The sequence below is a fragment of the Megascapheus bottae genome, chromosome 5, assembly GCF_031878675.1.
Source record: "Megascapheus bottae isolate mThoBot1 chromosome 5, mThoBot2.hap1, whole genome shotgun sequence".
Lineage (NCBI taxonomy): Eukaryota > Metazoa > Chordata > Mammalia > Rodentia > Geomyidae > Megascapheus > Megascapheus bottae.
The window spans coordinates 45,289,798-45,316,894 of NC_143513.1; the positions used below are offsets into that span (position 1 = coordinate 45,289,798).

General features: G+C 37.6%; 1 protein-coding gene across 1 annotated transcript in view; it reads right to left on the minus strand.

Annotated features, from left to right (window-relative positions):
* Dock4 (dedicator of cytokinesis 4) overlaps positions 1-27,097 on the minus strand; it is a 440,321-nt gene that overhangs the window by 47,395 nt on the left and 365,829 nt on the right. Inside the window, exons 31-36 of the mRNA XM_090333045.1 lie at positions 18,192-18,340; positions 16,156-16,241; positions 10,749-10,775; positions 10,508-10,603; positions 9,718-9,778; positions 4,139-4,232 (exon numbers count right to left, since the gene is read on the minus strand). Coding sequence (XP_090189171.1) covers positions 4,139-4,232; positions 9,718-9,778; positions 10,508-10,603; positions 10,749-10,775; positions 16,156-16,241; positions 18,192-18,340 — 513 coding nt within the window. The remainder of the gene's footprint in view (positions 1-4,138; positions 4,233-9,717; positions 9,779-10,507; positions 10,604-10,748; positions 10,776-16,155; positions 16,242-18,191; positions 18,341-27,097) is intronic.

The window sequence follows — 27,097 nt, forward strand, 5'->3', positions numbered from 1 at the left end:
TTCCTCTCTCATTTCTTATTTTATGGTCTTTTAAAATGAAACAAGCCTACTAGGTTGTTTCCTTATTGATTTAGGATTTACCAATATTGAAGGAAAATTGGCTACTAGGTGTGAAATCTTAATCACTGAATTAATTATTGATATTTACTTAGATCTCATATTCCTAGGCACTATTTTAAAAAATGACTAGAAAACTAAGGACTTGAAAACATTTTTTCTCTCCTCAGAAACTTACCCTTTTACTGGAAATTATCTATTTGCCTGTCTACATACACATACATATACATACATAGCACACACACATTTTTATATGTGTATCTTAAATTAAAATATAGCTAGTAATAAAAATGATGTAATAAGTGCTTTGATGGAAATCAGAGAAAATGTGCTGAGGGAAAAGAGATGGAAAGGTCACTTCAGAGTATGTGAATCAGGTGAAAGGCAGCTGCTGTACACCTGTGAGGAAAAGAAAAAGAAAATAGCAAGAAAGTGGAAGAGTTCAAGAAAAAGCTGTGAAGGTGCTGATTCTAATGAATGGAAAGAGGATATGTGGCTGTACACATAAGGATGAATAGACACATACTGGCATAAATATGATAGGTTTTCGGTAAAATATTAAAATTACTTTATAGAATACATAAACTAACAATATTGTTATTATCGAGAGAAGGAATCGGGAACTGTTTCGAAGACGGCCACAGACTCCACATCTAGGCTCACTGTAGGACTATCATTATTTCAGGCTGATCTCAGCCACTCAGTTTTTCCCTGCTGGCACAGAGTACTTACAAACATTACATGAGCGAATGTGCACAACTGAATTCTAATAAGACTTTCCTTAAGAAGCAGGTGGATTGCCTGAAGGTTGTAGTTTGCTGAACTCTGCTCTAAGATAACAGGAAGGAGTTCATATAAGACACCATGAAGGCCTCAGTGAGGCAGTAAAAGTGCCAATGATAAAAGGAAATTATTTTGAGAGACTATTTAGGGAATAAAATCTGAGATTCTATAGACTCTCCTGATAGAAGTTAGGCAAAGTTAGGGTCAGGGACAGTATCAGTTTCCACACTGAGCAAACAGTGATACTACTGAGATGGTGGAGCCAGAGCTAGAGGCAGATTTAAATTCTGGGAGCCATTACAGGAATGATTGCCTTGGAAGAGTAGTGTGGCAAAAGCCTATGATCCACAATTCTGAAATCCAATGAAAGTGCTCTGGTTGGGATTCAGTAAGTACATGGTACTCTATCTGTCCAGTGATTACAACTAAATACTCTTGACAGAACATACAAAGCCAACACTGGAAGGGGCTTTAAAATAGACATGACCAAGTAGGAAAACCAACACATAGAGAATAGAGTATGAGTAGTTTGATTTTATTATTATTGTTGTTGTTGTTATTATCATTATTATTATTGCCATCTTTATCTCTGGCTTTAATGTTTCCTACCACTTGGAACTTCAAATGGAAAGGAGACTATAAAATATCCAATAAAGGGGCCAGGAGTTTGGTCTAGTGGTAGAGTGCTTGCCTAGTATGCACGAATACCCGGGTTTGATTCCTCGGTATACATACATAGAAAAAAGCTGGAAGTGGTGCTGAGGCTCAAGTGGTAGAGCTCTACCCTTGAGAAAGTCCAAGGACAGTGCTCAGGCCCTGAGCCCAAGCCCAAGACTGGCCAAAAAAAAAATATCCAATAAAAGCTCTTCTAGTCAGGAAACCGGATCTAAGGTTTCTATGAGGGTAGAGTTATTTTCTCCTCTGATTTTTCCATGATTCCAGGCAGGGCTGTGAGCAGTGGTGGCAGTGAGAGAAACAGCACTGGTAGCAGTCACTCCAAAGACTCTTCCTCCTCTACTTAGGCCTCAGCAGACTCCTTGTGAGGAGCACATCAAAGCATGAAGATCTACCCTTGGCTCTGGAGCCCAACTGACAGTAGAACCATAGCCTTTAGGACGTGCTACAGGACTTGAGGTTTAAACCTAACTTGATTTATTGTTAAACTTGAAAGAGCCAACATTCTCTAGAAGATTTGTTAACAGAATGCAGAGACTGGTATTATGTTACCACATAATACTCAAAAGGTCCAGGATGTAATCCAAAATTACTTGACATTCAAAAAACCAGGAAGCTAAATAACTCTCAAAAGGAAAAGCCAATTAACAGATGCCAGCCCAAAGATGACTCACACATTGGAATTGTCGACACAGACTATGAAGTAGCTATTATAACTGTGTACCATGCAGTAGATGTGAACACTTTTGAATGACTGAAAGGAGAGAAATTCTTTGCAATGAAATTGCAGCTATAAAAAGAAAACAACCAAATGGGAAATTTACAAGTAGATGATTCAATAACAAAAACAAAAATTTTACTGATTTACTGGAGATGACAGAAGACAATTAATGGACTTAACTATGAATCAGTAGAAATTATCCAGTCTGAGTAGTAGAAAGAAGAAAGCTAGAGAGAAAATGAACAGAACCCCAGAAACCTATGAGGCAAATATTATAACTATTAAAAATAACAAATAAAATATTTACAAATATTCAGTATTTAACAAGACTAACTATACATGCCCAAAGAGAAAAACTGGGGTGGAAACCATATGGAGAAATCCGAACAGGGCTAAACTTTTGCCAACACAACAGGCTAAACTTGAAGGAGGGAAAACAATGTCCATACAGATAATAATCAAACCATTGTAGATCAAAGATGCATTACTTTTTTTTCTTTGCATTGGTCCTCAGACTTGAAGACAAGGGTTAGGTACTGTCCCTGAGCCTTTTTTTCCTTTTTTTTTTTTTTTAACTCAAAGTTAAACAGTCAACCACTTGAGCCACAGCAGCTTTTTAGTAAGTATTTGGAAATTAAGAGACTCATAGACTTCCTTCCTGGGATCCATGATTCTCAGATCTTAGCCTTTTGAGTAACAAAAATTATAGGCATGAGCTACTGGTGCTATCTCCAAAGATACATTCTTGAAGGTAAGCAAAAAAAGGTACACTCTGATAGGTTAATGCATATAATCACATATTTCTCATCAGAAACTATGGAGCACATAAGACAATGGAACAAAACTTTTAAAGTACCAAAACAGAAGAACTGTTCACTTAGAATCCTGCATTTGGCAAATACCTTTTAGGGATGATAGTCTGTCATATTTAAGTCTGGAATAGTTTCCTAAAGCTCATGTGTTAAAGGCTTATTAGTCCCCACTTGGGTAGTACTGGGAAGTGGTAAGAACTTTAAGAGATGGGACTGGTGAAAAGTTTCAGGCCACTTGAGGCTGCTCAAGGCAAACTGTAGGGACCTTTCCTTTTCTTTTCTCATGTGTCCTGGCCATGGCACAAATGTTTTTGCTTTACTGTGAGTTCCCTACTGCCATGTGCTGCCTTAAGACAGGTTCTAAAGCAACATGACTAATCAATTATGAACTTTAATCTGTAAAATGACGGGCCAAAAATAAGTCATTCTTTCATCATAAATTGATTACCACAGCCATGGTTACAGTAACAGAAAGCTAACTAATACAAAGCTGCAAAAAAGACATTCTCATGTGGAGAAAAACTAGACTTCTCTATCACTGGGTTTGCTCTAAAAGAATTATTACTAAATCATGCTCTTCAGGCAGAAAGAAAATGCTAGAAATTGAAAACTTCACCAATGGAGAATGAGTAACCAAACTGGTCAATATCTGAGTGAACATAATAAAGCATTTTTAAATTATTTAACATCATGAATGATGACAGCAAAGAAATGATGCCATTGTTCAGTAATTTCCAATATGGGTCGATGTTGGCAATAGGGGTAGCAAGGAAAACACAAAACGGGGAGGACATTGGGGTATACATTGTTGTAAAATTTCCCTACTGAACTTGAAGTAAATCACTAGCTAAGACTATAAAAAGTTAGGTGTGAATTTTTGTAATCTCCAAGGCATCCTCTATAAAAAAATTATTCAAAGTTAGAAAGCAAAAAATTAGAGTACTTAGTAAGGTATAAATAGAAATACATTTCAGTTTCGAAAGCAGAAATACTGCCATCTCAGTGCTAATTGCACCAAACAAAGGATACCATGTTTAATAACACCTGTATCTAGTCCACTTCCCTCTGGCTCAGCCAAAGACAGAATTACCTGTGAAGTTCTGTGCCTTGAGATGCAGATCATAGAGTTTGTGGATGTAGCGTATATACATCTCTTCCTTGTTCAGTTCAGTTTTATAGAAATTCTGTAAAAAAAAATAAATTTTTAAAAAGTTGGATCTATGGATATTTTCCTTTTACTTTGTTGAGTCAGGAGACATAAAGCTTTTTTTCCACATGAATATCTTGACTATCTTTTTATAATTAAAGAGGGAGGCTCTGTGAGATTTTCCATTGAATATAGACTTTAAACTCCTCCAGCATTTACTGGTTAAGTTGGCACATTTGGTTAACATTGGGTTATTCTTTCTTTTTTCCTCTCTTCCTTATTATTATTTTTTTGGTAGGGTAACATTATATACCAGACTTTCTGAAACTCATGAATTTCCTGTCTCTAACTTTTGATTGCTGATGCCTGTGCTGTGTGTGTGTGTGTGTGTGTGTGTGTGTGTCTGAGAGTCTGTATGCGTGCTTTGAATTATTTTTTATTAACTTTGTAGTCAATGGCACAGCCTACTCACCTAAAAATATGTAACTGATTAACTGTTCGTTCAGCATGCTCACTGAAATTCAAAGGAATAGTTTTTTTTTGGTTTGCATTTCAAATCTATTTTACCCTTATAAAAAGGTCTTAGTTGAATGTTAATGGTCAACACCTGTAATCCTTGGTTCTAAGGAGGCTGAGAACAGGAGTGCCCAGTCAGAAAAGATCTCTCTCTCCAATTACCAGAAAAATGGTGGACTAGGGGTGTGGTTCAAGTAGTGGAACACCAGATGTAAGCAAGTAAGCTGAGAGAAAAGGAGATCTTAAGTTTAAGCACTTATATGTACGTGTGTGTGTACACATACACAATCTAAGTCTTAGGATGTGAAACATAATGTAAAGGAGAAGCCTTTACATGATGTAAAGGTTGTATTGTGTAAAATAAGGTATAACATTATGTAAAAAGGTTTCTCCTTTACATTATGTAAAATAAATGAAAATTATTTTTGTAATTAAGATGTAATTATGCATTTCTTACTTGTGTTAGCATTTAATTGTTTGCAGTTTATACCATATATATATATATATATATATTAAAAAAATCTAGGTCAGTCAGGTACTGATGGCTGCAATCTGAGCTAATGAGGAATTTGAGATCTGAGGATTACAGTTCAAAGACAGCTCAGGCAGGAAAGCATGTGTGATGCTTTTTTTTTTTTTTTTTTTTTTTTTTGCCAGTCCTAGGGAACTGAACTCAGGGCTTGAGCACTGTCCTTGGGCTTTCCTCAAGGCTACTGCTTTACCACTTGAGCCATAGCACTGGGAGTTTGGCCTAGTGGTATAGTGCTTGCCTAGCATGCATGGAACCTGGGTTCGATTTCTTGGTATCACAAACATAGAAAAGCTGGAAGAGACTCTTCTCTGTAATAAACTACTCAAAAAAAGCCAAAAGTAGCACTATGGCACAAGTGGTAGAGTGCTAGCCTTGAACAAAAGAAGCTCAGAGACAATGCCCAGGTCCTGAGTTCAAGCCCCATGATTCGCACAAACAGGAGAGAGGGAAAGAGAAGGAAAGAGAGGGAGATAGAGATAGAGAGAGAGGGAGAGAGAGAGAGAGAGAGAGGAAGAAAAGAAAAGAAAAAATGGTCTAGTGGTCTAGGTTTTACTAAACCTCTCTAAGTCATTGTAACAATAGTCATCAAAAGCTCCATTTTTCCTTTCCTGGTTATCACCACCAGCATTTTAAAGGCCCAGTTACAAGCATCCATGTCTATTTCCTCACTTACATTATGTAGTACATTAGCCCTTGCTGAACTTAGGAAACACTGGTATAAAGGCAAATGGAGCAAGAATCCAGCAAAAATATGATTACGCAGATTTCCACATAGGCCAAACAGGCAGATGATATACAGTGAAATCCCTGCTTACTACACTTCAACTACTATTTTTATTGTTCGGAAAATGAGGAGTAATGACTAGGGAGAAGAATAAACCCATTGATTTGGAGGGCAGATAAAAAATTCTTTTTTCAGTCCCGGGTTTAAACGCAGGGCCTGAGCACCATCTTTGGGCTCTACCACTTGATACCGCACTACTTCTGGCTTTTTCTATGTATAGGGTATGGAGAAATTGAACCCGGGTCTAAGTGCATGCTAGGCAACCACTCTAGCACTATGCCAAATTCCCAGCCCTGATGGATACATTTTTTAGGGGGAGAAAAAAACCCCAGGAATTTTTAAAGTTGGTTCATTAGCCAAGGCTCTAATAATGAACCAAACAAGCCAATGTGCCTGCTTAAATTGGACTTGGACTTGAAATTTGATGACCTTCAAACATGTATCTTCCCATATCTGACTGGAGTCCATTCTTCAGCCTGGGGACTCTTCCAATTTGGAAATGCTCACATTAATTTGAAAACAGTATAAAAGTATTCTTTTTCCCCGGTTGGGGGCATAGGTGGGGGTGAGAGGGGTGAGGAAGAATGATGAAGGGTGCTATTGATTAACATGCATAGCCTGACATGCTGAATGGTAATCCCTTTGTGAAATTATTTAAAGATAGTAAAGTAAAATAAAAAGTAGTTTCCCCAATTTATATCATTGTCCCCCTCCTTTTCTTTTTTATCTTGTAGATTTTGACATTCTTTAAAAAACTAAGTAATGCTATTCCAATCTCTCTCATTATAACCAAAATCATTTTAATTAGCAAGAATTGTTGTACCACATACATAGTCTAACAACTCCACAGCAGGTTTTTACATTATTAAAGGATGACTTGCTCTAATAGTTTTCTGGTAAGAGAACAAAAATAAGCAATTACTCTATAAATTAATAGCTTTCTCTAAAAACAAAAAAAATCTCTCCCGTTGGAAGATAAGAATCTTTCACATATGTTTGGAAGAACTTGTGACACAAGGAAAAAAATAATAATCACATTTCCTAGTATTAGTCATGTCAAATATTATGCATTCTTACCAATTTAACACTAGCATTTAGTTCTGATCTTAGAGGGAAAGCCAGAGGTCGCTTGAAGAGGATCTGGAACTGATCTCGCAGGAAGTGAATGGCTGAAGAGAACCATATTGCTGCTAGAAAACATTAAGTACTTTCCATATGGAGTAGGAGCTAAGAAGATTAGCTTCTAAGTGATGTATCTGGTCCTTAATAAGTATTCTTGTGCTGGCTTGAAATTAGAACAGCTTTCCAAATGTTAACATTTCTACCAGGACTCTTCTTGGTTATTGCATAGTTACCAGTATATATTCTTGTTTCAAGAGATTAGGGATGGGGACCACTGATTTTACCAAGTCTTGGACTTATTTCTATTAAGGAGAAAAAAATGCATTTGGAGCAATGTATAAATAATGTCTTTTGCCCAAGGAAATGGTCTCTTTTTCTGTACCAGTTGAGGAGATGAGCTTAGCAAGTGCCTTCAACTGTGTATCTCCAGATGGAAAGTACCTGGGAAAGAAAATGAGAACAGTAGAAGAGAATCTCTTTAGGAAAGGATAAAGGCTTTGCTCTGAGGTTTCTGAGATTTTCTGCCTGGAGTTGGAGCACAGCTAGGGTTAAGGGTACAGAACGGTACTCCCCAAACACTGCCATGAGAGGTAGGATGTGGGAAGAAAAAAAAATCAAATCAAGAAAGCAGAAAGTGGGAGAAACAGTCAGGGAGGCTGCACAGAGAGATTGACTATGTTCAGGTTTCAGAATCTGCTAGGGGAGAGAAAGATAAATAGGCCGATGCAGTAAGTTTAGGCTGATGGCCTGAAGAGGTCACTGTTGGGTCTCATGATGAAGAGTATTTTTAAAAAATGCCTCAAATAGGAACAAGATGCAGCCTGACTCAAGATACTCAGCTCTGTCTTTAAGGATTGGTATTGGAGGTGGAGATGTAACCATCCAAAAATGAGAAGATGTGGGTGTGACAGAGAAGGACAGAGTTACGCACTCAGACATGTAAAACACTATAGCAAAAAACCTCAGGAAATACAATGACAGTTATGAGAAAGTGAAAGTTGTGGGTCAAGTGGGGTGATGCAGTCCCTGTAATCCCAGATACTTGAAGAGACCAGAGGATGGAGAGTTTGAGACTAGTCTGGCTAAAGGCAACAGTGAGATTCAATTTCAAAAGTAAATAAGGGGGTATAGGTAGAAGTAGCTCAAGTGGTAGAATGTCTATCTAGCAAGCACAGGCTTTTAGTTCAAACCTCAGTACTGTAAAAAAAAAAATGGTAAAGCACCAGTGAGCAGAAACCTCATGTGCAAGAACCTGAGTTAAAGTTTCAGTACCAACACAAAATCAATCCATCAAAGTAAGAAAGGCAAGATTTAGGGAAACATTTCAAGTAGCAGAGTGCTTGCCTAAGTGTGTGCAAAGTCTGGATTTAATACCAGCAGTGCTGCATGTGCATGCACACCCACATATAGACACATAGACACACCAAAAACAAAACAAAAATAAGTAAAAGGAGAAAAAATAAGACATAGGCTTTGAAGAAGGACTGAGAGAAGAACCAACAAACAAAAGAGAAAGCCTGAAATCAATGAACAATGACAAGACTGAATTAAAGTGTGGGGCAAAGAGGACAAGGCAGCATGTGAAGGAGTCACATGAGCAGACTAAGAATGAGAACAAGGGCGAATGCTCAGAATGGATGACCAGGGTTCATCTCTCCTGACAGACGACAGACATATGAAAAAAAAGCCAGGACAGTCACAAAGTCAGAACCGGAAACAATCACTGTTTTTCTACTTCAAATCCAGTTTAAAGAAATTAGTAAATTCATTTATTTACCCTACATTAAAATACAAAATAAAATGTCTAAATGTATGATTTTTTTGTGGTTACTGTTGTTCTATAGTAAGAATGCCACTTTATCTGAAAAATTAGGTAGATGACACTTTATATACATTTTAGGTAAATCTGGTTTAGACAGTTTCTTTACATGATATTTAATGTTACTCTCAAAAAAAATGGCCTGTGTGGTGATTAATTATATGGTCATCCTGGTTCTAATGCAAATCTATAACAATAGTGCTATTATGCATTTGATTTGCAAAGAGGCCAGAAAGTGAAAATTAGTGTGTTAAACAGAAAAATGTCCTTTGTTCACAAAAGAGGATACTACTGATGTATATTAAAATTTACAATGATTATAGTCCTGTGAAGAAGGAAAAGGTGACGGATGGAGAACTTGTCAGTGAAGTGAAAGGACTTCTGTCTGCAGATACCATGTTTGTTCTTGGGAGAGGCACAAAACTCCAAAGCGGGGGAGGCATAGGGACAGAAGCTCCTTGGGACTCAGGTCCCATCAAGCTCTGGGCTACAGCTGCCTGAATGTGACAGTACATTCTGCAACCTTCAGAGCTGAGGATTTTCTGGGCTCTCTTTCAACTTGAAGCTCACTGTGTTTCTTTTAAAAAACACTTCTCAACTTTTCTAAGAAACAGCCAGGAAAAAGAAAAATCATGTTGCATATTAGAAAAACACAAACACAAACAAACAAACAAAAAAAACCAATCAACTAATCATAATTCTTTGACAAAGGTGAGGGTCAACAGAGGACGAGGGGAACCGGTACTAACCAGAAGGCTAACTGTGCAGCCAATCTTTTTGCCATCTACCTCTCCCATTTTCATGCAGTCCCTAAAAACAAAAGGAAAGGAACAAACAAAATCCATAGTCAGAACACAGAATTTCCTTGGGGAGAAGGGGGGCAGGGGAAACAGTTTGTTCATTGCAGAGATAGGGGAATGCTGTTGAGACCAGAAGCAATTTCTAAGTGCTAGCGCAAAAAGGCTGGGGAGTCAGAAACTCCTGAGCAGCACTTTCTGCTGAGACTTTCACTGGCATATACATAAACATTGTGTTTCCTCTCCATAGACAGGGGCTTTGGAGGCAAGCAGAGTGAATGCCTATCATTGCCTCCTAACTGGGAGAATCACTCTTATGCTGGCCTATTCTTCCAAGCCCCCTTTAAATCCAAAACCAGCAAGGTGACACAATTCTCTGCTACACCATCCTCACTCCAAATGAATCAAGTCTATTATCTTCACCCTAAAGTGTACCACCCACAGAAGATTTTCTTGTGGGTGAGTTTAACAACAATCAAATTCTTTTTTTTTTTTTTTGAGGACTGCCCGGACTCAATGCTCTCTCAATATACCAAAACTTCAAATTTGAAGGATCTATCAAAAAAAAAAAAGAGCAAAACAGAACAACAAAAATAAAGCTCCAAGTAAAAACTCAACTAGGTAATTAGAAGAGTCCAGCATCTGCCAAATAATTCATGGACTAACTCAGAGGGAATGCTGACTACATATTTGGCTTCTAACTGAAGTGCAGCAGATCAGGAAAACACGGGACTTAGCTTACCTGTAATCTAACAACCTCTCCATTAGCCGAGTTACAGTGGCAATTAATGAAACTCCACTTTCCCTCCATGTTTCCCGCTCAATTTTCTTTAGTAGGCTGGAAGAGAAAGAACCCAGGGCATTTTCAACATTTATTTTTATCAGTCACCATGACAACCATTTTACTTTCATCAGTACCTTAAATGCCTTAGCAACCACCGGCAACATGTCACAAGTAGCACAATTTGCAAACAATGTCTTACCTAGGATAGGGACCAAACAGTGGAATTCTAATCCAGGAAGCATTGACAAAGCAAATTGATTATCAGATTATCCAAGTCATAAAATAGGAATGCATGCAGACAAGCAACATATTCAGACTACACAAGCCCCTCAAAGCTAAGCCATTTTTCCTAGCTTCACCGTTACAAGAGACTTGTGCGTTACCACTTCAAGTAACACTGCAAAAAATCGAAAACGAGAGTACTTTCAAGTTTACTTTTAAGTAAGATCTTGCTTCATCCCCATAAAAATCTTTTCCTACCTCTCAGTGGAATGCATCTTCATCCAAGCAATTTTACTGCAACGCAACTGCTACAGGAAAATCCTCGCACAGACGGTATGACGTTTTGCGTTTTCCCTTTCACTTAACATTTGCCCACTCAATACATATTGTACTATCTATGCACTCACTCACTGATTCCATTCAGTTTGTCATTAATCACAGAGGCTTTTCTAAGTGGTTGTTACAGGGCACTGATGACAAGCACTGAGCCACACATCTCCTCCTACATTTTCCCTAATCCTAAACACCTTAGAGCAGAACAGAAGTCCTATATAAACACACAATAATAACAATCATTATAACTGAGGATCGGTTTGACTCCTATTTCCTCTTCTTCCGTAAGCTAACACTAGACTTGGCAAGGGCTTCAGAACTGAAGATGAAAGATGAAAGAATGTAAACATGGCAAATCAGGAAAATTTCCTTAATGATCATCATTCCTGACTAAAATCTTGTTTCCCTCTCCTCTTGGCTTCAGAAATAAGACTGATGAAAAACACATCTTACAAGTATGATTTCAATATATCTTACATACACTTGGAAAAAAGTAAGTATAAAGGGGGAAAAAGCAATTTTGTCAAAGCTGTCTTTAGTTTGTGGCTATGTTCTCTCCCAACTTTTTTCTTGTCTCCCCACACCCCTCGCCCCCTTTTCTTGCTCCTGATCCTCCGGTCCTTGGTCTTCTTTCTAGATTCCTCTCTGTTGCCTGTACATCTCTGGTCAATTCTTTTTCTGATTAATTCAAAACTGTTTCCTAGATTGAGAGTAGGGGGTGGTGGGGTCGAAAATGCTTGCAGAAAAGATGATGCTCACCATGACTGATCTTCTGGGGGAAAGCCTCTTACTTTGTGTAAATGTGTTTTCTTTTGAAAAAACAAAAATCAAAAAAACAACCTTTGGAATAACACCTGTTCCAAGCATATGTGACGAATTGGCATTGAGCACCAAGTTCTCAAGTGAAAATTTGCCTGCCCAAGTAATGCAGAATGATATAGGAATTTTTCCAAGTGACAGCCCACACTTCTTACACTTAAGAGACTAAAAGAAAAAAAAACTCAGGTTAAGTAATAATTCTAAAAATATATAGAGACTTCCTTTATGAGTTTCAGTAATTTGCACAGGCTCAGGATACAATCAGAATTCAGAGTTATGTCATCTTCTTATAAGAGGCAAAGCTCTGCATAGCCTCTATCTCTGACAATAATGGAGGCCAAACATTGGGCCCAGTCTAGAACCCAGGTTGTCTGCATTCTTGGCCAGGCTTGTTCCTTCTGCTGGAAACTGCTCTACTTCCTAGCTTACCTGAGGTAAACTGAGAAGAAGCAATTATTAGCAATCATAAAAGAATGTTATTGGATAACTCAGGCGAAGCTGGGTGTTTTCAGCTGGTCTATAACCATGGCCTGTAGGACCTCATCAGAAAGAAGAAGCATTTTCTCCTTGCTGACTGATTGGGCTGCTCTGGTAAATACAAAGGGACCCCATCACATGGGGGAGGATAAACCCCGTGGGGGCTGTGGGATCACACTGCTTATTAGGCTTTCATTCCACAAGGGAAATGGAAGTGGACAGTAGGTAAGGCTTGATTTTTCTGTCTGCCTTTCTCTACATCCTAACAAGACTGTGCTGAGACCATCATTTGAAATATATACCCATGTGAATATTCTTCTTACAGAGAAAGAGTGAGAGAGACTAAAAGTATGATGTTTATGTATAGTAAATCCTCTGTCACCAAGCAGAAAATAAATGTGACTATGAAATAAGAAATCAAAGACAATTTGGAGCCTTACTGAATTAGATAAAGCAGAGGAAAGCACTGAGATGGCTGTTGCTTCTGGAAAGGCTTGTTAGATCCCTCAAGACCTTATATGGCCCTACTGTGTGCTGAATTCTAGTTCAGATGAATGCCTAGCACAGCATGAGCTCAGCAAGTAAAGGCAATGAGGAAACCAGGAGGCACGTAAAACAGAATTTTGTTCTGATGATCTATTTTGGATATTTCTCATTGTGGTCTATGAGCCACAATTTATTACAAACAATAAATCTGACCAGGTGCTGATGGCTTATGCCTGTTATCCTAGTTACACAGAACGCTGTTACCTAAAGATGGTAGTTCAAAATCAGCATGGGTAGCAATATCCATGATCCTCTTTTTTTTTTTTGCCAGTCTGGGGCTTGAGCTCAGGGCCTGAGCACTGTCCTTGGACTTTCTCAAGGCTAGAGCTCTACCACTTGAGCCTCAGCACCACTTCCAGCTTTTTCTATGTATGTGGTACCAAGGAATCGAACCCAGGTCATCATGCATGCTAGGCAAGCACTCTACCACTAGGCCAAACTCCTGGCCCTCCATGATCCTTTTATTGCCAATAAACTACCAAAAAAGCCAGAAGTAGAGCTGTGGCTCAAGGGGTAGAACACTAGCTATGAGCAAAAGAAGCTCAGGGATGGTGGTCAGACCCTGAATTAAAGCCTCAAGACCAGCTGGGCGCGGTGGCTCACACCTGTAATCCTAGCTACTCAGGAGGCCGAGATCTGCGGAAAATGGTTCCAAGCCAGCCCATGCAATACAAAGCCATGAGACTCTTATCTCCAATTAATCACAAGAAAACCGGAAGTGGGGCTGTGGCTCAAGGGGTAGGGCAGTAGCCTTGAGCTGAAGAGCTCAGGGACAGCACCCAGGCCAGAGTTCAAGCCCCATGAACCAAAAAAAAAAAAAAAAAAAAGAACAACAACAAAAGGTCTCAAGACCAGTGAAAAGAAGGTAAAATGAGTAAATGAAGGTAATGTTGGGAGTTAGGAAAAATGAGTTCTCAGGAAGGAAGGTACTAGACAAGCTTTAACTCTCAGGAGGTTATGTTGCATGTACTACCTTGTAGGAGCAGCAAGTTACTTTCAGCTGCTGAATACTATTTGAGAAAATTGATACATAAATTACTGAGAACAAATGCCATGTGTTCCTAATTCATAATGTATATAGTAACTCACTGTTGCGATTTCTATTGTCAATAAAGTATTTTCTTATGGTGAGATTTTCACTTTCTTTCATGAGCCCGAGTAGAAATGATATTTAATTATCACTTTTAACTAAATTTATTCCCAATACTCTGATTACAAAAGCAGGAAAATACTTAAGAGTAGCATTTCTAGTAATATACTGAAAATCAACAAATGAATAAAAATCTTTGTTGAATGAATCAAGACCCTTAAAATAGTCCTAATTACAGAGTCTTAATATCCTAATTATTAGCTTGATTCTCGTGTCAAGGTGCATCTCTCTTTCAAAGTCTTATTTATACACAAGCAATCCAAATTGCAGGCTTTTATTAAAGTAAATAAGAGGTACTCAGAACTACGTGTGTATTTATTAATCTTGTGAATTTACTATAAATAATTAATCACAAATCTCAAGAGGTTCATTTCACTGAGTGCTTTCTCATTTTAGTTCTTTATTCAAACCATGGACTAGTAACTAAAATGAAAGCAGTTTTCAAAAGCAATTTATTATATTGGATAAGGTTTTAATCAGAATTCTTGGTAAACTCCAGCTGTCATGAAAGACAGATGCTTTGTACACAAGAATGAATAAGATCCTCGTGAATAATTATTAAAAGTTCTGGCTTAATTACATATCAGAAGAAAATGGTGTTGTTCATGGTTTAGCACAAAGAACATTTTTTATCACCCACTACCACCACATGAAATCTCCTTTCCCCTTCCTGGCTTTCCCTTTCAGTATAATTTTCCTGAAAGCTTCAAGAACAATTTTTTTTGCCAGTCCTGGGCTTGAGCTCAGGGCCTGAGCACTGTCCTTGGACTTTCTCAAGGCTAGAGCTCTACCATTTGAGCCTCAGCACCACTTACAGCTTTTTTTTTTTCTATGTATGTGGTACCAAGGAATTGAACCCGGGTCTTCATGCACGCTAGGCAAGCACTCTACCACTAGGCCAAACTCCCGGCCCCAGCTTCAAGAACAATTTTAAATTAGGAAAGTTTTACTCTGTCCAACTTACCAGTCATTAATAATAATATTCAAGTCTACCTATTGATATCTGCAGGGTTGCTAATTAATGATCCTAAAATGAGAGAATCTTGCATTTGGGCATCAAGACTAACACATTAATATTTAGCTTTAGAGCATGACTACAAACACAATTGCAGTTTTTGGTTTCTTTTTCTTTTTTTTATTACTGTTATGATTTAGTGGTTATATCAAACAAAATTGTATTTTATAGCAGACAAATGTGATGAATTAATTTTGCACTTCTGAAAGAATTTCAAGCATTTTCCAAGCTCAATAAGCTAATTCATTTCTTAAAAAGAAAGACTTTTTAAGTATACTAGATTTTTTTTAAAAAATGACTTGGATCCACAGAAAACTATAAAGAAAACAAGGGCAAGAAGAGAAACCCTACAGCACTAAAGCATTTTGCATGGGTTCTCTGGCAATTTGAAAGCTACAAATGAATACTTGGGTCAAGCAATTCTTCCCAAGACTGTGGCCAGATTTTACTAGCATGAATAATCTCAATGTCTTTTTACAAAACTTAGTTATTTTTTTGTCTACCTTTCACACAAAGCCCAAATACAGAATTTTCTTTAAAAAATCATTTGCTTCTGTGATATTTTAATAAGAAGTATTTAGGAAGTAATGAATAATACTGACCAAAGGAGATCTCCATGAATTAAATCAAGTGTCAAAGAACAGAAAAAACTAGTATACATTTTTTCTAACAGGAAATTGGGCAAGGACATCTCATTTTGGAAAGTGCTGTACACAAGTTATATCCCACTCATAATGCTACTTAGAATCACCATCTTGCAGCAATGTGCTTTTTCTCTAAACTTACTGGGCATGGAAAGAGTGAAATTTGTTATGTATCACAAGTGACCTGTCCTGATCAGAGATTACAATAAAGAGACATGTCTAATCATCAACACAATAAGAGCCGTTAGGCAATTATTCTTTATTTCACACTTCACAAAGACAAAGCATTCCTCTGAGACCCAAGCTGTCTTTGCAGTTCACAGTTACGTTAGTGAAGAGTAACTCAGTACTGACACCAAGCTCCCTGAACAAAATCAACTTGAAATAATACATTACTCACATACTGTTGAAGAGCTCACGATAGGTCTCGTCACCTTTGCCTTCTGACATCAGGCTGTCCAGCTTGTCAATTAGCTTGGCTTCCACCTGAAACATACTCAAATATTATTCTTTTTCCTCTTCTTCACAAGTAAGATTTCTAGGCAAATTAAAACAAGTGTTGGCCAAGAGTTTGGCCTAGTGGTTAAAGTGCTTGCCTAGCATGCACAAAGACCTGGGTTTGATTCCTTGGTACCACATATATAGAAAAAGCCTGAAGTGGTGCTGAGGCTCAAGTTGTAGAGCTCTAGCCTTGAGAAAATCCAAGGGCAGTGCTCAGGCCCTAAGTTCAAGCCCAGGACTGGCAAAAAAAAAAAACCCCAAAAAACAAGTGTCTTTATGTCTGGGAGAAAGCTATATTTTGTGAAAATGGTTTTCTCAGCTATGGTTAATAGCGGACATCTCTTGAATTTCTAGGGGGCCAATTTGGACAGTGTTAAAGTGTTTTCAATCCCTGGATGGATAGCTTTTCCTGCTGCCATAGACAATCTGTCTGTCTGTCTGTCTGTCTGTCTGTCTGTCTATCACAAACACAAATGCCTGAAGCCCAATTTAAATGTTTCAATTCTTTTTTAGGAACTTCTAAGATCTGGCAAATCCTATGTCTATTTTTTTAATATCACTCTCTATAAAAACATCAGCAAAGTAATGTGCCCACATACATTAATTTAAATCTTTAATGTGCCTGATATCTATTTTCTTTTCTAAAACAGTTTGAAGCTGCAATAAATTTTTGCTGAAGTTGAGAACTTGTCCTAGCCATGTACAGATGGTAGACTCACAGAAATATTCTAAGTCAGCAATAAGCAGCAGGAGAGAGAAAGGACATATTTCTTGAAAACTGTAGTCAAAATATTTATATTTTCAAAGATGTAAATTTGTTGGAATTTAAGTATCAGTAAAGGAAAAATATCCCTTCATCTATCTGAGACAGAAGAGGCACAAACAAACAAAACAAACAAACAACACCCCAACCCCCTGGCTAGAGAGAGTTAAAACAATTGGGACTTAGAAGAGACTCTTTTGACTCTGTCAAAAGGACTGAGCCTAATTATTCCTTCAAACCCACTTTCAATTAAAGGACAAACATAAGGAGAAAGGAAAAAGGATTCCTCTCCAACCAAGCAAAAATTTCACATAGACTTTTATTTACATATTAGCTTTCTTGGAAAGAATTTATATATCAAGAAGACTGTAATTGCCCACACAGATTCCTATCTTCAAAGTATGTTCTATGTTTACAATCAGTTTGCTCATATAGCTAATAACTACTTTTGTGAGACTTGAGGAAGATTTCCTTTGGAGAAGCATAAAGTAGGGACACATCCTCTAGGTAGACCATATAAATGTTATGATCATGTAAACAGCCAGTAGACCATTTAGCTCTAACTTAAGGGATTTGACATGGCCAAAAGGCAGCTGATTCCTCGTGATATCCAGTTCTCGAACAAGAATGCCTGTCTTCCCAACTTGGAACCAGGCTAATAAACAGAACCTATGTCAATGAGGATGATAAGTTCATCCCCTTGGAATTTCTTCTGTAAGATTTTCCACTGTGTTCCTTCAATTAATTCTTAATGCTTCCAGCTAAGAGCAATAAAACACACTGTGAATCAAATGCTCCAAGCTAAGCCATTCACCAAATACAACATGCAAACCACAGAGAGCTCAATGATTTTAAGAGTCATTAACCCTCTGATACCTCTGCACTGTGTCCACCTGGGAGCAAACAAAGTCTCTTCTAAGTTCTTAAATAATAATAGATTCAGGAACTTTTTTAGCTGACAGGAATTAAGGGTCACTTTTCCTCCCCCAACCCCTTCCAAGGCTTTCCTAGAGGCTCAAGAACACAGGACCAGAGAGAAATGTCCAAGGCCATATGGCATGAGAGAGGAAGTCAGCCAGGATTACCAAATCAAGGATAATCTGGAAGTTTGGAGATGTGATAGGAGTGAAATTCTTCTCCCTGTTTTGAGGATGAAGTGAACTTCCGCCTACCTGTTTAAAGTTGCCACTCCGCCTCTGCTCCCAGTCCATCATATCGTGAAAAATAGGAATCATGACATTCCGGAGATCTGGCTGGGGTATCAGGGTCACTTCTAGGAAGGGGCCAATCAGGGCCGGGATGAAATGAAGTTTGTGTTCTCCTACATTGAATGACATATTGGCATTTAAGAATATTTACTCTTTAGAAGATCTTGAAAAATAGTATGAAATTTGCTTAAAACTGCTGCTGCAGGAATATACAATTATACTTGTCTCCTCAGATAAGAAAGTATAAGGAATAACTGATAAATCACAATATTATGTAAGCAATCAGAAATTATTTATATATCATTTTACATTAAAATGTTGATTGTTGTAATCATAAAGGCTAAAGAAGGATGGCAAGTGAAATTTCACAATATAGTTGGGTGAAGAAATGTTTCCTTTATTTATACATTTTTTTTTCTTTCAAGTGGATGAGTGTGGTCACATATGCTCTTTGGCCAGAATCTTGTCCTTTGGAGAAGTTCTTTGTCAGACTATGAAGTTGATAATGAGGGTGGGGAGTCCTCAGTCTCTCATCTCTACCTCAGAAGTGTTTTACCTGGCCTATAACCAGCCTCATCTCTGCCCCTAAAGAACTTCTTTTTTTGTTGTTGTTGTTGTTTTAAAGGACCATCATTAAGAAAGAGGAAATTGGCTTTAAGTACACAGAAGCCATTTCCTTATTCAACAGAGAAAGCCTGGCTGAGAATCGAATCTGCACAAGGACTGAAGAACGACTGGGAAATGGTGATCTCACTTCTCATGGCCTGAAGCCAGCCTTGCCTGCAGGTTTCCCAGCAACCCAAGACCAGGTATGGCTCACCACAAGTTTAATTTGGTTCTTTTGTCCTTTGATTTTGTTATCAGTGCAAACATCAGAACCTTGATATACCAGCTAGCCGGAAAGCAATGGCTCCCTTTGGCAAAGATATGGCAATGTCTTGCCCAGGAAGAGAAAAGTTGTGTGCCTTCAGGAGTGTGAATTTCTGCTGGACTCCCATCACCTGGAAAGGGTACCCTGGATAAAGGCCTTTGGTCTCTGTTTGAAGGTATGTGGAAGGCTTTGAATCAACTTTCTAAGTACAGGCTTCTCTAACATCTGCTTCAAGTCAGAGTGTATATCCTTGTCCTGAATCCTCAGTGCCTGGTGGTCTGAAATCCCCATGCTCCCTGCTAGTGACATGTCTGCCTTTTCCTTAAGCTAGCAAAGACACAGCACTCCAGGCATCTGTGAAATTTCTCATTCCTCAGATTAGTTGCTTTTCCCACAATCTCTCTTCCCCCCCTGCAGGTACCTCAAAGTATTGGATCATTGCCTCTCTTCCACAATTAGGGGCCATGTTGATTTTATCTTGTGTGATTTTAGGTGTGAACTGAAATATTCAAAGAGTTTTGGGCATTGCAGGACCACAGTCCTGGATCCAGCCAGTGGCCCTTGCCCATCTAAAAGTTTCCACCAAAGTTAGTCCACCTCTCTCTCATCATCCCTAAACTATTTACCCATACCCATATATATGAGGGAAATAACCCTGGCTTATAATTCTTTGTGCATTCCTACCGTTATTTATGATCCCTTGTAACTGATTACCTTTCTTATTGCTTTTTTTCTTTTTAGACGTTTCAGGAGAAACTTCTTTGCTAATCTAGCTTTGCATATTTTTCTAAAAAAAAAAAGTATCCTTTAAGACTGACAAACTCATTAAACTGCAGGTCATCCTTCCCCCATTCCACTTACCCCTCTTTCCTACATATATTTCAAGCAGGTAACTAGTAGCTAGCATTTGCAATGACTTTCCTGTTACTTTTGTCAGGGCATAAAAAAACAAAACTCTTAACTGAGTTACTTGTATTGCCATTGGTAAAAGCCTAAATTCACTGTTTATTTAAGACCCCTCGCAAGTAACAAGAAAAGGGAGAAAGAAGGAATTTCCATTTCCTCCATAGGGAGCAGAAAGGTCTGTCTCTCTTTTTTCCAGTTCTACTTCTTATTATTCTTATTCTTATTTTATTTTTGCCAGTCCTGAGCTTGAGCTCAGTGCCTGAGCACTGTCCTTGGATTTTCTCAAGGCTAGAGCTCTATCACTTGAGCCACAGCACCACTTTCGGCTTTTTTCTATGTATGTGGTACCAAGGAATCGGTATTCATGCATGCTGGGCAAGCACTCTACCACTAGGCCTAACTCCTGGCCAGTTCTACTTATTTTAATCTGCTAAGATAAGATAAAAACTTGCTAGAAAAAAATTTAAAAACATTAAAAATCAAAAAAATCAGCTGGGTGCAGTGGCTCACACCTGTAATCCTAGTTAATCAGGAGGCTGAGATCTGAGGCTCAAGGTTCAAAGCCAGCCTGGGCACAAAAAGACCTGGACTCTTTAATTAACCTCTAGAAAATAGGAAATGGGGCTTGGCTCAAGGGTAGGGTGACAGCCTTGAGCTGAAGAGCTCAGGGACAACACCCAGGCCCAGGGATAGGGCAGTAGCCTTGAGCTGTAGAGCTCAGGGATAACACCCAGGCCGAGTTCAAGCCCCATGACCCAGAAAAACTAATTAATTCATTAAAATGAAAAAAATCAAATGACAGATAAGTAAAACAAACCCTTACAAATCTCTCATCTTGCTTCAACAATTTTGCTAATTCTGTTTCCTCTAATATTTCAACAGTTTGCTTTTCTTAGAGCATTTTTAAATCAAGTCAGAGACATATTCTACTTGTACATGCATCAGTAAGCATCTTCAATCTGGTATTTTAGGAATGCAGAACCCAAATGACTTTACCATACTTAGCAAAGTCAAACAGTAGTAATTTCTTAAATTAGTGTAAAACCTAGTCAATACTAAACTTTTGGATGGGCTTTTATAATTATTTTATTTCAACCACAGTTAAAATAAGGTCCATACATTGTATTTTGTCACCTGATTTTTCTTCTGATTGTAAGGTAAGAGATCAGCCACACCTACATTTGAATGGCCATGTGGGAATGTATGAGAATTGTCTTATTTACTGCAAACATACTTTGAAACAGAATCTGTGTAGACCTGAAGAGGCTTCCCAAGCATTCGAAATTTAATTCCCATAGAGGCAGCAAAGCAAATTTTGAGCTGTGTATAGAAACAGCAAACTCAACTTCATTTCAGTGAGTTCTTTTTAAACTACAGGTTTAAACAATTAGACTAATTGTTAGCCAGGTGGCCTTGTTTTGAAGTATGTAGGGCACCTGCTACTTGGGCTGTTGGAGTTTTATATTTATGCACACAGAACAGCCTGCTAGCAAAGTATTGATTTCTCTTCAGCAGTTACAAGATGCAGTGTTTGCAAATGTGGAACAGAGAGTCCACTTCATATTTAGTAAGAATGGTAGCTCAGCTAGAAATAGAAATTAAAAAGTTAACCTCCCAGCAAAATGAGAAGTAAAGTTGAGATGGTAGTAAAGAACAACTTCTTTCTTGTAGCCTATACTTGCACTATATACACAGTACACAAATGGATGAATAGATAGATCTGTTATTTATCTATGTAGGCACAAACAGATAAAATTTTGGAGACAGCAATGTATACTTTTCCCCTGATCTTCATGGAATACTTTCAGTTCTGCAACTTACAAAATGAAATACAAAGCAATAACATATTTAAAAAAAGATATTAACTTATCCCAAGTTAGTCTTTATTTTTCTAAATCAAGTTATTTTTGAAACTGAAAACCACAATATGCTAACACCTCATATCCACTAGGATAAAAACAATCAACACCTACCCCCAGAGAGGGACATGTGTTGGCAAGTATATGCAGAAACTGAAACTCTTGTGTTCTAATAGGAATGCCAAAGGTACAGCAGCTACGAGACAACAGTATGGTAGTTTCTCAAAAAGTGAAAAATAGCTGGATGCTGCTATACCATGCCTGTAATCCTAACTACTCAGGAGGCTGAGAACTGAGGATCATGATTCAAATCCAGCCAGAGGAGAAAAGTCCATGAGACTTATCTTCAGTAAATCCCTAGAAAATTGGAAGTGAAGCTGTGCTTAAAGTGGTAGAGCCTTAAGCAAAACTGTTAAGGAAAAGCACACAGGCCCTGAGTTCATGCCCCATAACCACCACCACCAACAAAAACCTAAAAATAGAATTATGATATATTCTAGCAAATCTGTTTCTGAAAACATATCTAAAATAATTGAAATTAGAGTCTCGGAGAAGTGTATGTCCACCCATGTTCACAGCAGCATTATTCACAATAGCCAAAAGGTAAAAACAACCCGCCCAAGTGTCCAGATAGATGAACAGACAAAGAAAAGGTAGAACATCCATAACAACAAAATATTATTCAAGGAAGGAAATGCCAATTCATGCTTCAGTGTAGATAGATCTTGAAGCCATTTTGCTAAATGATAGGTCAGTCACAAAAGGACAAGTATTTTTCAAATTTATAAAGATAGAAAGTAGAATGTTGGTACCAGGGGCTGGGGAAAGTGGAAATTTGGGGGGCTATTTATTGTTTAATGAGCATAGAAGTTTAGTTGTACAGATGAAAAGAATTCTTGGATGGATAGTATTACAGTGTGAATGTACTTAGTACCAGCAAACTGTACATTGTGAAAAAGTTAAGATGGTCCATTTAAAGTTTCTTTTTTTTTTTTTAACAGAGCAGTTAAAATATTTGATACATTTTCAAATTAACTATGCTCTTTGTCGGCAGGTATGGGAGGTAGAAACTGGAGAAAGCAAAGAAACATCTTAATAATAACAATAAAATTATGTTTTAAAAATAAATGTTTTAACCATATAATAAAGAGAATGCTGTGTCCAGCTCTTACATGCATTCAGGAAAAGCAGCATGAACTCAAATGTCCCATAAGTAATCTGAAGTCCCATAAGTTATCCTTGTCCTCAGGAAACACTTCTCTCTTATGAGGGAAGAGACCTGCCTGGTTATCTGTATGTCATAGTTGTGTCCTGTAGACAAAAACCTTTCACTTTGGTTCCTGCACTCCCAATTAGACCTCATGTTCCTGGGCTAAAGCATAAATTAGTAGAGCTACTGATTTGCTTCTGTGGTTGATATGAAAGTTAAAAATTTTTAGGTTGAAATATAAAATGGAGTTATAAGAGTACTGAAAATAGTTATAAATCATGATGACATGCTGAGTTGAGGCATGTAAAGGCAAAAATGAGCATTGAAGATCCTGCTTATCCTTTTGTATGGCAAAGGACATAGCTAGCAAATTAACTAGAAAGCCTACAGAGTGGGAGAAGATCTTCACTAACCATACAACAGACAAAGGCCTCATATCTAAAATATATCAACAGCTCAAAAAATTGAATCACTCCAAAACATTTCCAAAGAAACAATCATCACAGTAAAAGATGGGCCAAAGACTTAAAGAGAGTCTTCTCTGAAGAAGAAATAAAAATGGCCTATAGACACATGAAGAAATGCTCGACATCTCTGGTCATAAAAGAAATGTAAATTAAAACAACTCTAAGATTCCATCTCACTCCAGTCCAAATGGCCAGGATCAAGAAACCTAATAACAACAGATGCTGGAGGGGATGTGACCAAGAGAGATCACTACTACACTGTTGGTGGGAGTGTAAACTCTTCAACCACTATGGAAAGCAATATGGCAGTTCCTCAAAAGACTAAACATAGAACTCCCCTATTACCCAGCAATTCCACTACTTGGCATTTATCCAATTGTCCAGAAACAAGGACATACTAAATCCACCAGCACAACAATGTTCATTGCAGCACTATTTACCATAGCAAAGATATAGAACCAACCCAGATGTCCCTCAGTTGATGAGTGGATCAACAAGATGTGGTATTTATACACAATGGAATTCTATGCTGTTGTCAGAAAGAATGACATTGTCCCATTTGTAAGGAAATGGAAAGACTTAGAAAAAATCATATTAAGTGAAGTAAGCCAGACTCAAAGGAACATAGGCTCAATGGTTTCCCTCATGTGTCATAATGAGTAGAAACCTTGGGCTTTCCTAGCAGAGATTTACAATAGAACAAAATCTAGATACATAAGGCCATATAGTATGATGCTAAATGTAAAGACCTCCAGAATAAGGAAACAAAAGCCATATAATGAGTGATTGTTGTCTTTAATGTACTGTTATCTCTCATTTTTTTGCTGTCCCTTCGTTATCTCATATTGTTACAATATTTCACCTTGTTATCTGATATATTTTATATATGCTTAATTGGGTATTTGAAATAGGATAGGGAAGGGGGGAAATCAAGATGAGCGGGGGAAAGGGGAGGGAAATGGGGACTATGACAAGAGAAAGGGTGTCAATATTTGTGAAGTAATGTACCTTCTATCTGGTGAATATAATGTAACACTTCCATTAATTACAATAAAACTATATGAAAAAAAAGATCCTGCTTGCCAAGAAGCTCCAAATACTTGCATAGTCAGAAAAAAGTTTAAATTTTCTGTACAAATTCATAGTTAATATTATACATAAGTTTTGAAATACTTTAAATGCACTCACTTGAATACCCACCAATCTAATAACTATGGCTGGAAATAACACTGACAAGCCTATGTGTTCATACCTCAGATCAAAATACTTAGGAGGGTTCTAGGCCAGGCTGAGATATGGAGACTATGTCTAACAAAACAAGACACAAAACAAAACCAAAGAAACGAAACCACCACCAAACCAAAAATTGTACTATGTAATGGCTAATCTTGCTGTCAACTTGATTGGATGGAGAGACACTGGGGAGATTAGCAGAGCACATTTCTAGAGTTAGTCTGTTTTCCAGATGAGTTACTAAGGGGGCAGACCTGCCTCGATTATAGGCAGTACCACCCAATAGGCTACATGCACAGATGGAAACAGAGAGGAAGAAGGAAGCCTATTGGCACAGATCTGATCTCTTCTCTGATTCCTGACCCCAGTAAGTGAGCAGTTTTATTTTAATATAAACTTCCACAATGGTATTCTGTCTCACCACAGACGCAGATAAAATGGAACTCAGCTGACTATAGACTGAACTTCTGATACTATGACCCAGCAATACATTGTTCCTCCCAGGTAATTGCCATAGAGCAATGAAAAGTCCTCAAATCATGAGCCAGCATCCCATGTACTTTATTAGCCTGTGACACTAAAATATGAAAATTTATAAATTCTCCTTTAGCCTATAAATATTCAACAAGGCACATTTATGAATATACGAAAGAATACTAGTTAAATACTTAAAAGTATACTAATGTACTTGGATATTATAACTACTTTTTATATAATAGTATAGTTGACATATTTTAATATTTTTACATAACAAATTTAGTTAAGGCCCATAAGGAGTGTTACAGTAGTAGGCTGAATGTTTCATTTTGATTTTATAAAAGTGTGTATTTAGCCGGGCACAGTGGCTCAGCCTGTAATCCTAGATACTTAGGAGGCTGAGATCTGAAGATTGTGGCTTAAAGCCAGCCTGGGCACTAAAGACTCTGGGACTCTTATCTCCAATTTACCACTAAAGATACTGGAAGTGGCACTGTGGCTCAAGGGGTAGGGTGACAGCCTTGAGTTGAAGAGCTCAGGGACAGTGCCCAGGCCCAGAGTTCAAGCCCCACGACTGACAAAAAAAAATCTTGAGTACAAGGGCGAGGACTCATATTTGCATACTCAATACTACGGACATGGTAATGGAAATATAAACATAACTATATAGACATAAAAACCTATGACTATAGATATGTTTTATTTCATAAATTAATATGTTTCTATGACATACAAATCCTTAGCCTAATTTGGATTAAGTTCTAAAAACTAAGTTCCAGTGATTGTGTATAGAGATTCCCTTCTTGAACACTTCTTTATTAAACTTGTCATTTGAAATATGATGTAAAAATCAATGTTAATAAATTCTTTAATTAAAAAAAATCTTGAGTGATTGTTGTTCTTAATGCACTATGTTATTTCTCTTCTCTTTTGTTGCTCTTTGGTTAATCTCATGTTGCAGTATCTGACTTTGTTACCTGATGTATTTGTATATACATTTATTTATTTATTTGAAATAGGAAAGGGAAGGGGGGAAAACAAGATGATTGGGAGGGTATGGGGGGAGGGAAATGGGAACAAAAACATGAGAGGCGGTATCAATGTGTGAGAAGTAATATACTTTCTATCTGATGAATATAACTGTAACCCCTCTATATATTACAATAAAAAAGAATTAAAAAATATGTATTTTATGTTTCTTATTTCTGAATATTTTCCAATTGTAGCTGTTGTATACTATCAACAACCTTTAAAATTCACCTAACGTTTTTAAAGCCCCAGAAAAGTCAAGTCAGAGCTCTAGGGAAATAATGCAGAAACCAAAGACTGTAGCAAATTATACATACTCTATGCTTGAACTATGCCATGGTGAGAATTTGTATGCTGAATATAATAAAAATCCTTTGCTATACTAGTGTTAGTCTTTAGGGATGGAACAACAAAGAATGGAGAGTGTGGGGGAAAGCAGTGTTCTGTAATTTTTAGCCACGTGCCCAAGAATCACTTGGAAAATCAGCTAAAACTCCCAATGCTGGGTCACCTCCCAGAGATTCTGTTCCAGTAGTTGTGGGTTACAGTAGTTAATGGGATTTGAGTAGTATTGTGGGTTTATGGCTAGAAAATTTTTATTCCTTATAAGCTCCCAGGTGATTGTGCTGGTCCGTTTTGTGAATCATTGTCCTGAAGAACACTGCAGTGTAAGTGCTCCAGAGATTTCTTAAAATGTCTGAGGGAAACAGAGAAGTAATTTAACATAAATTCCAGAAAGGTAGAAATATTTTTGTTTTAGAGTAAAGACAATGGAAAAGCATATGAAGTATATCTGCTGCCTGCTGTATTTAGCAGAC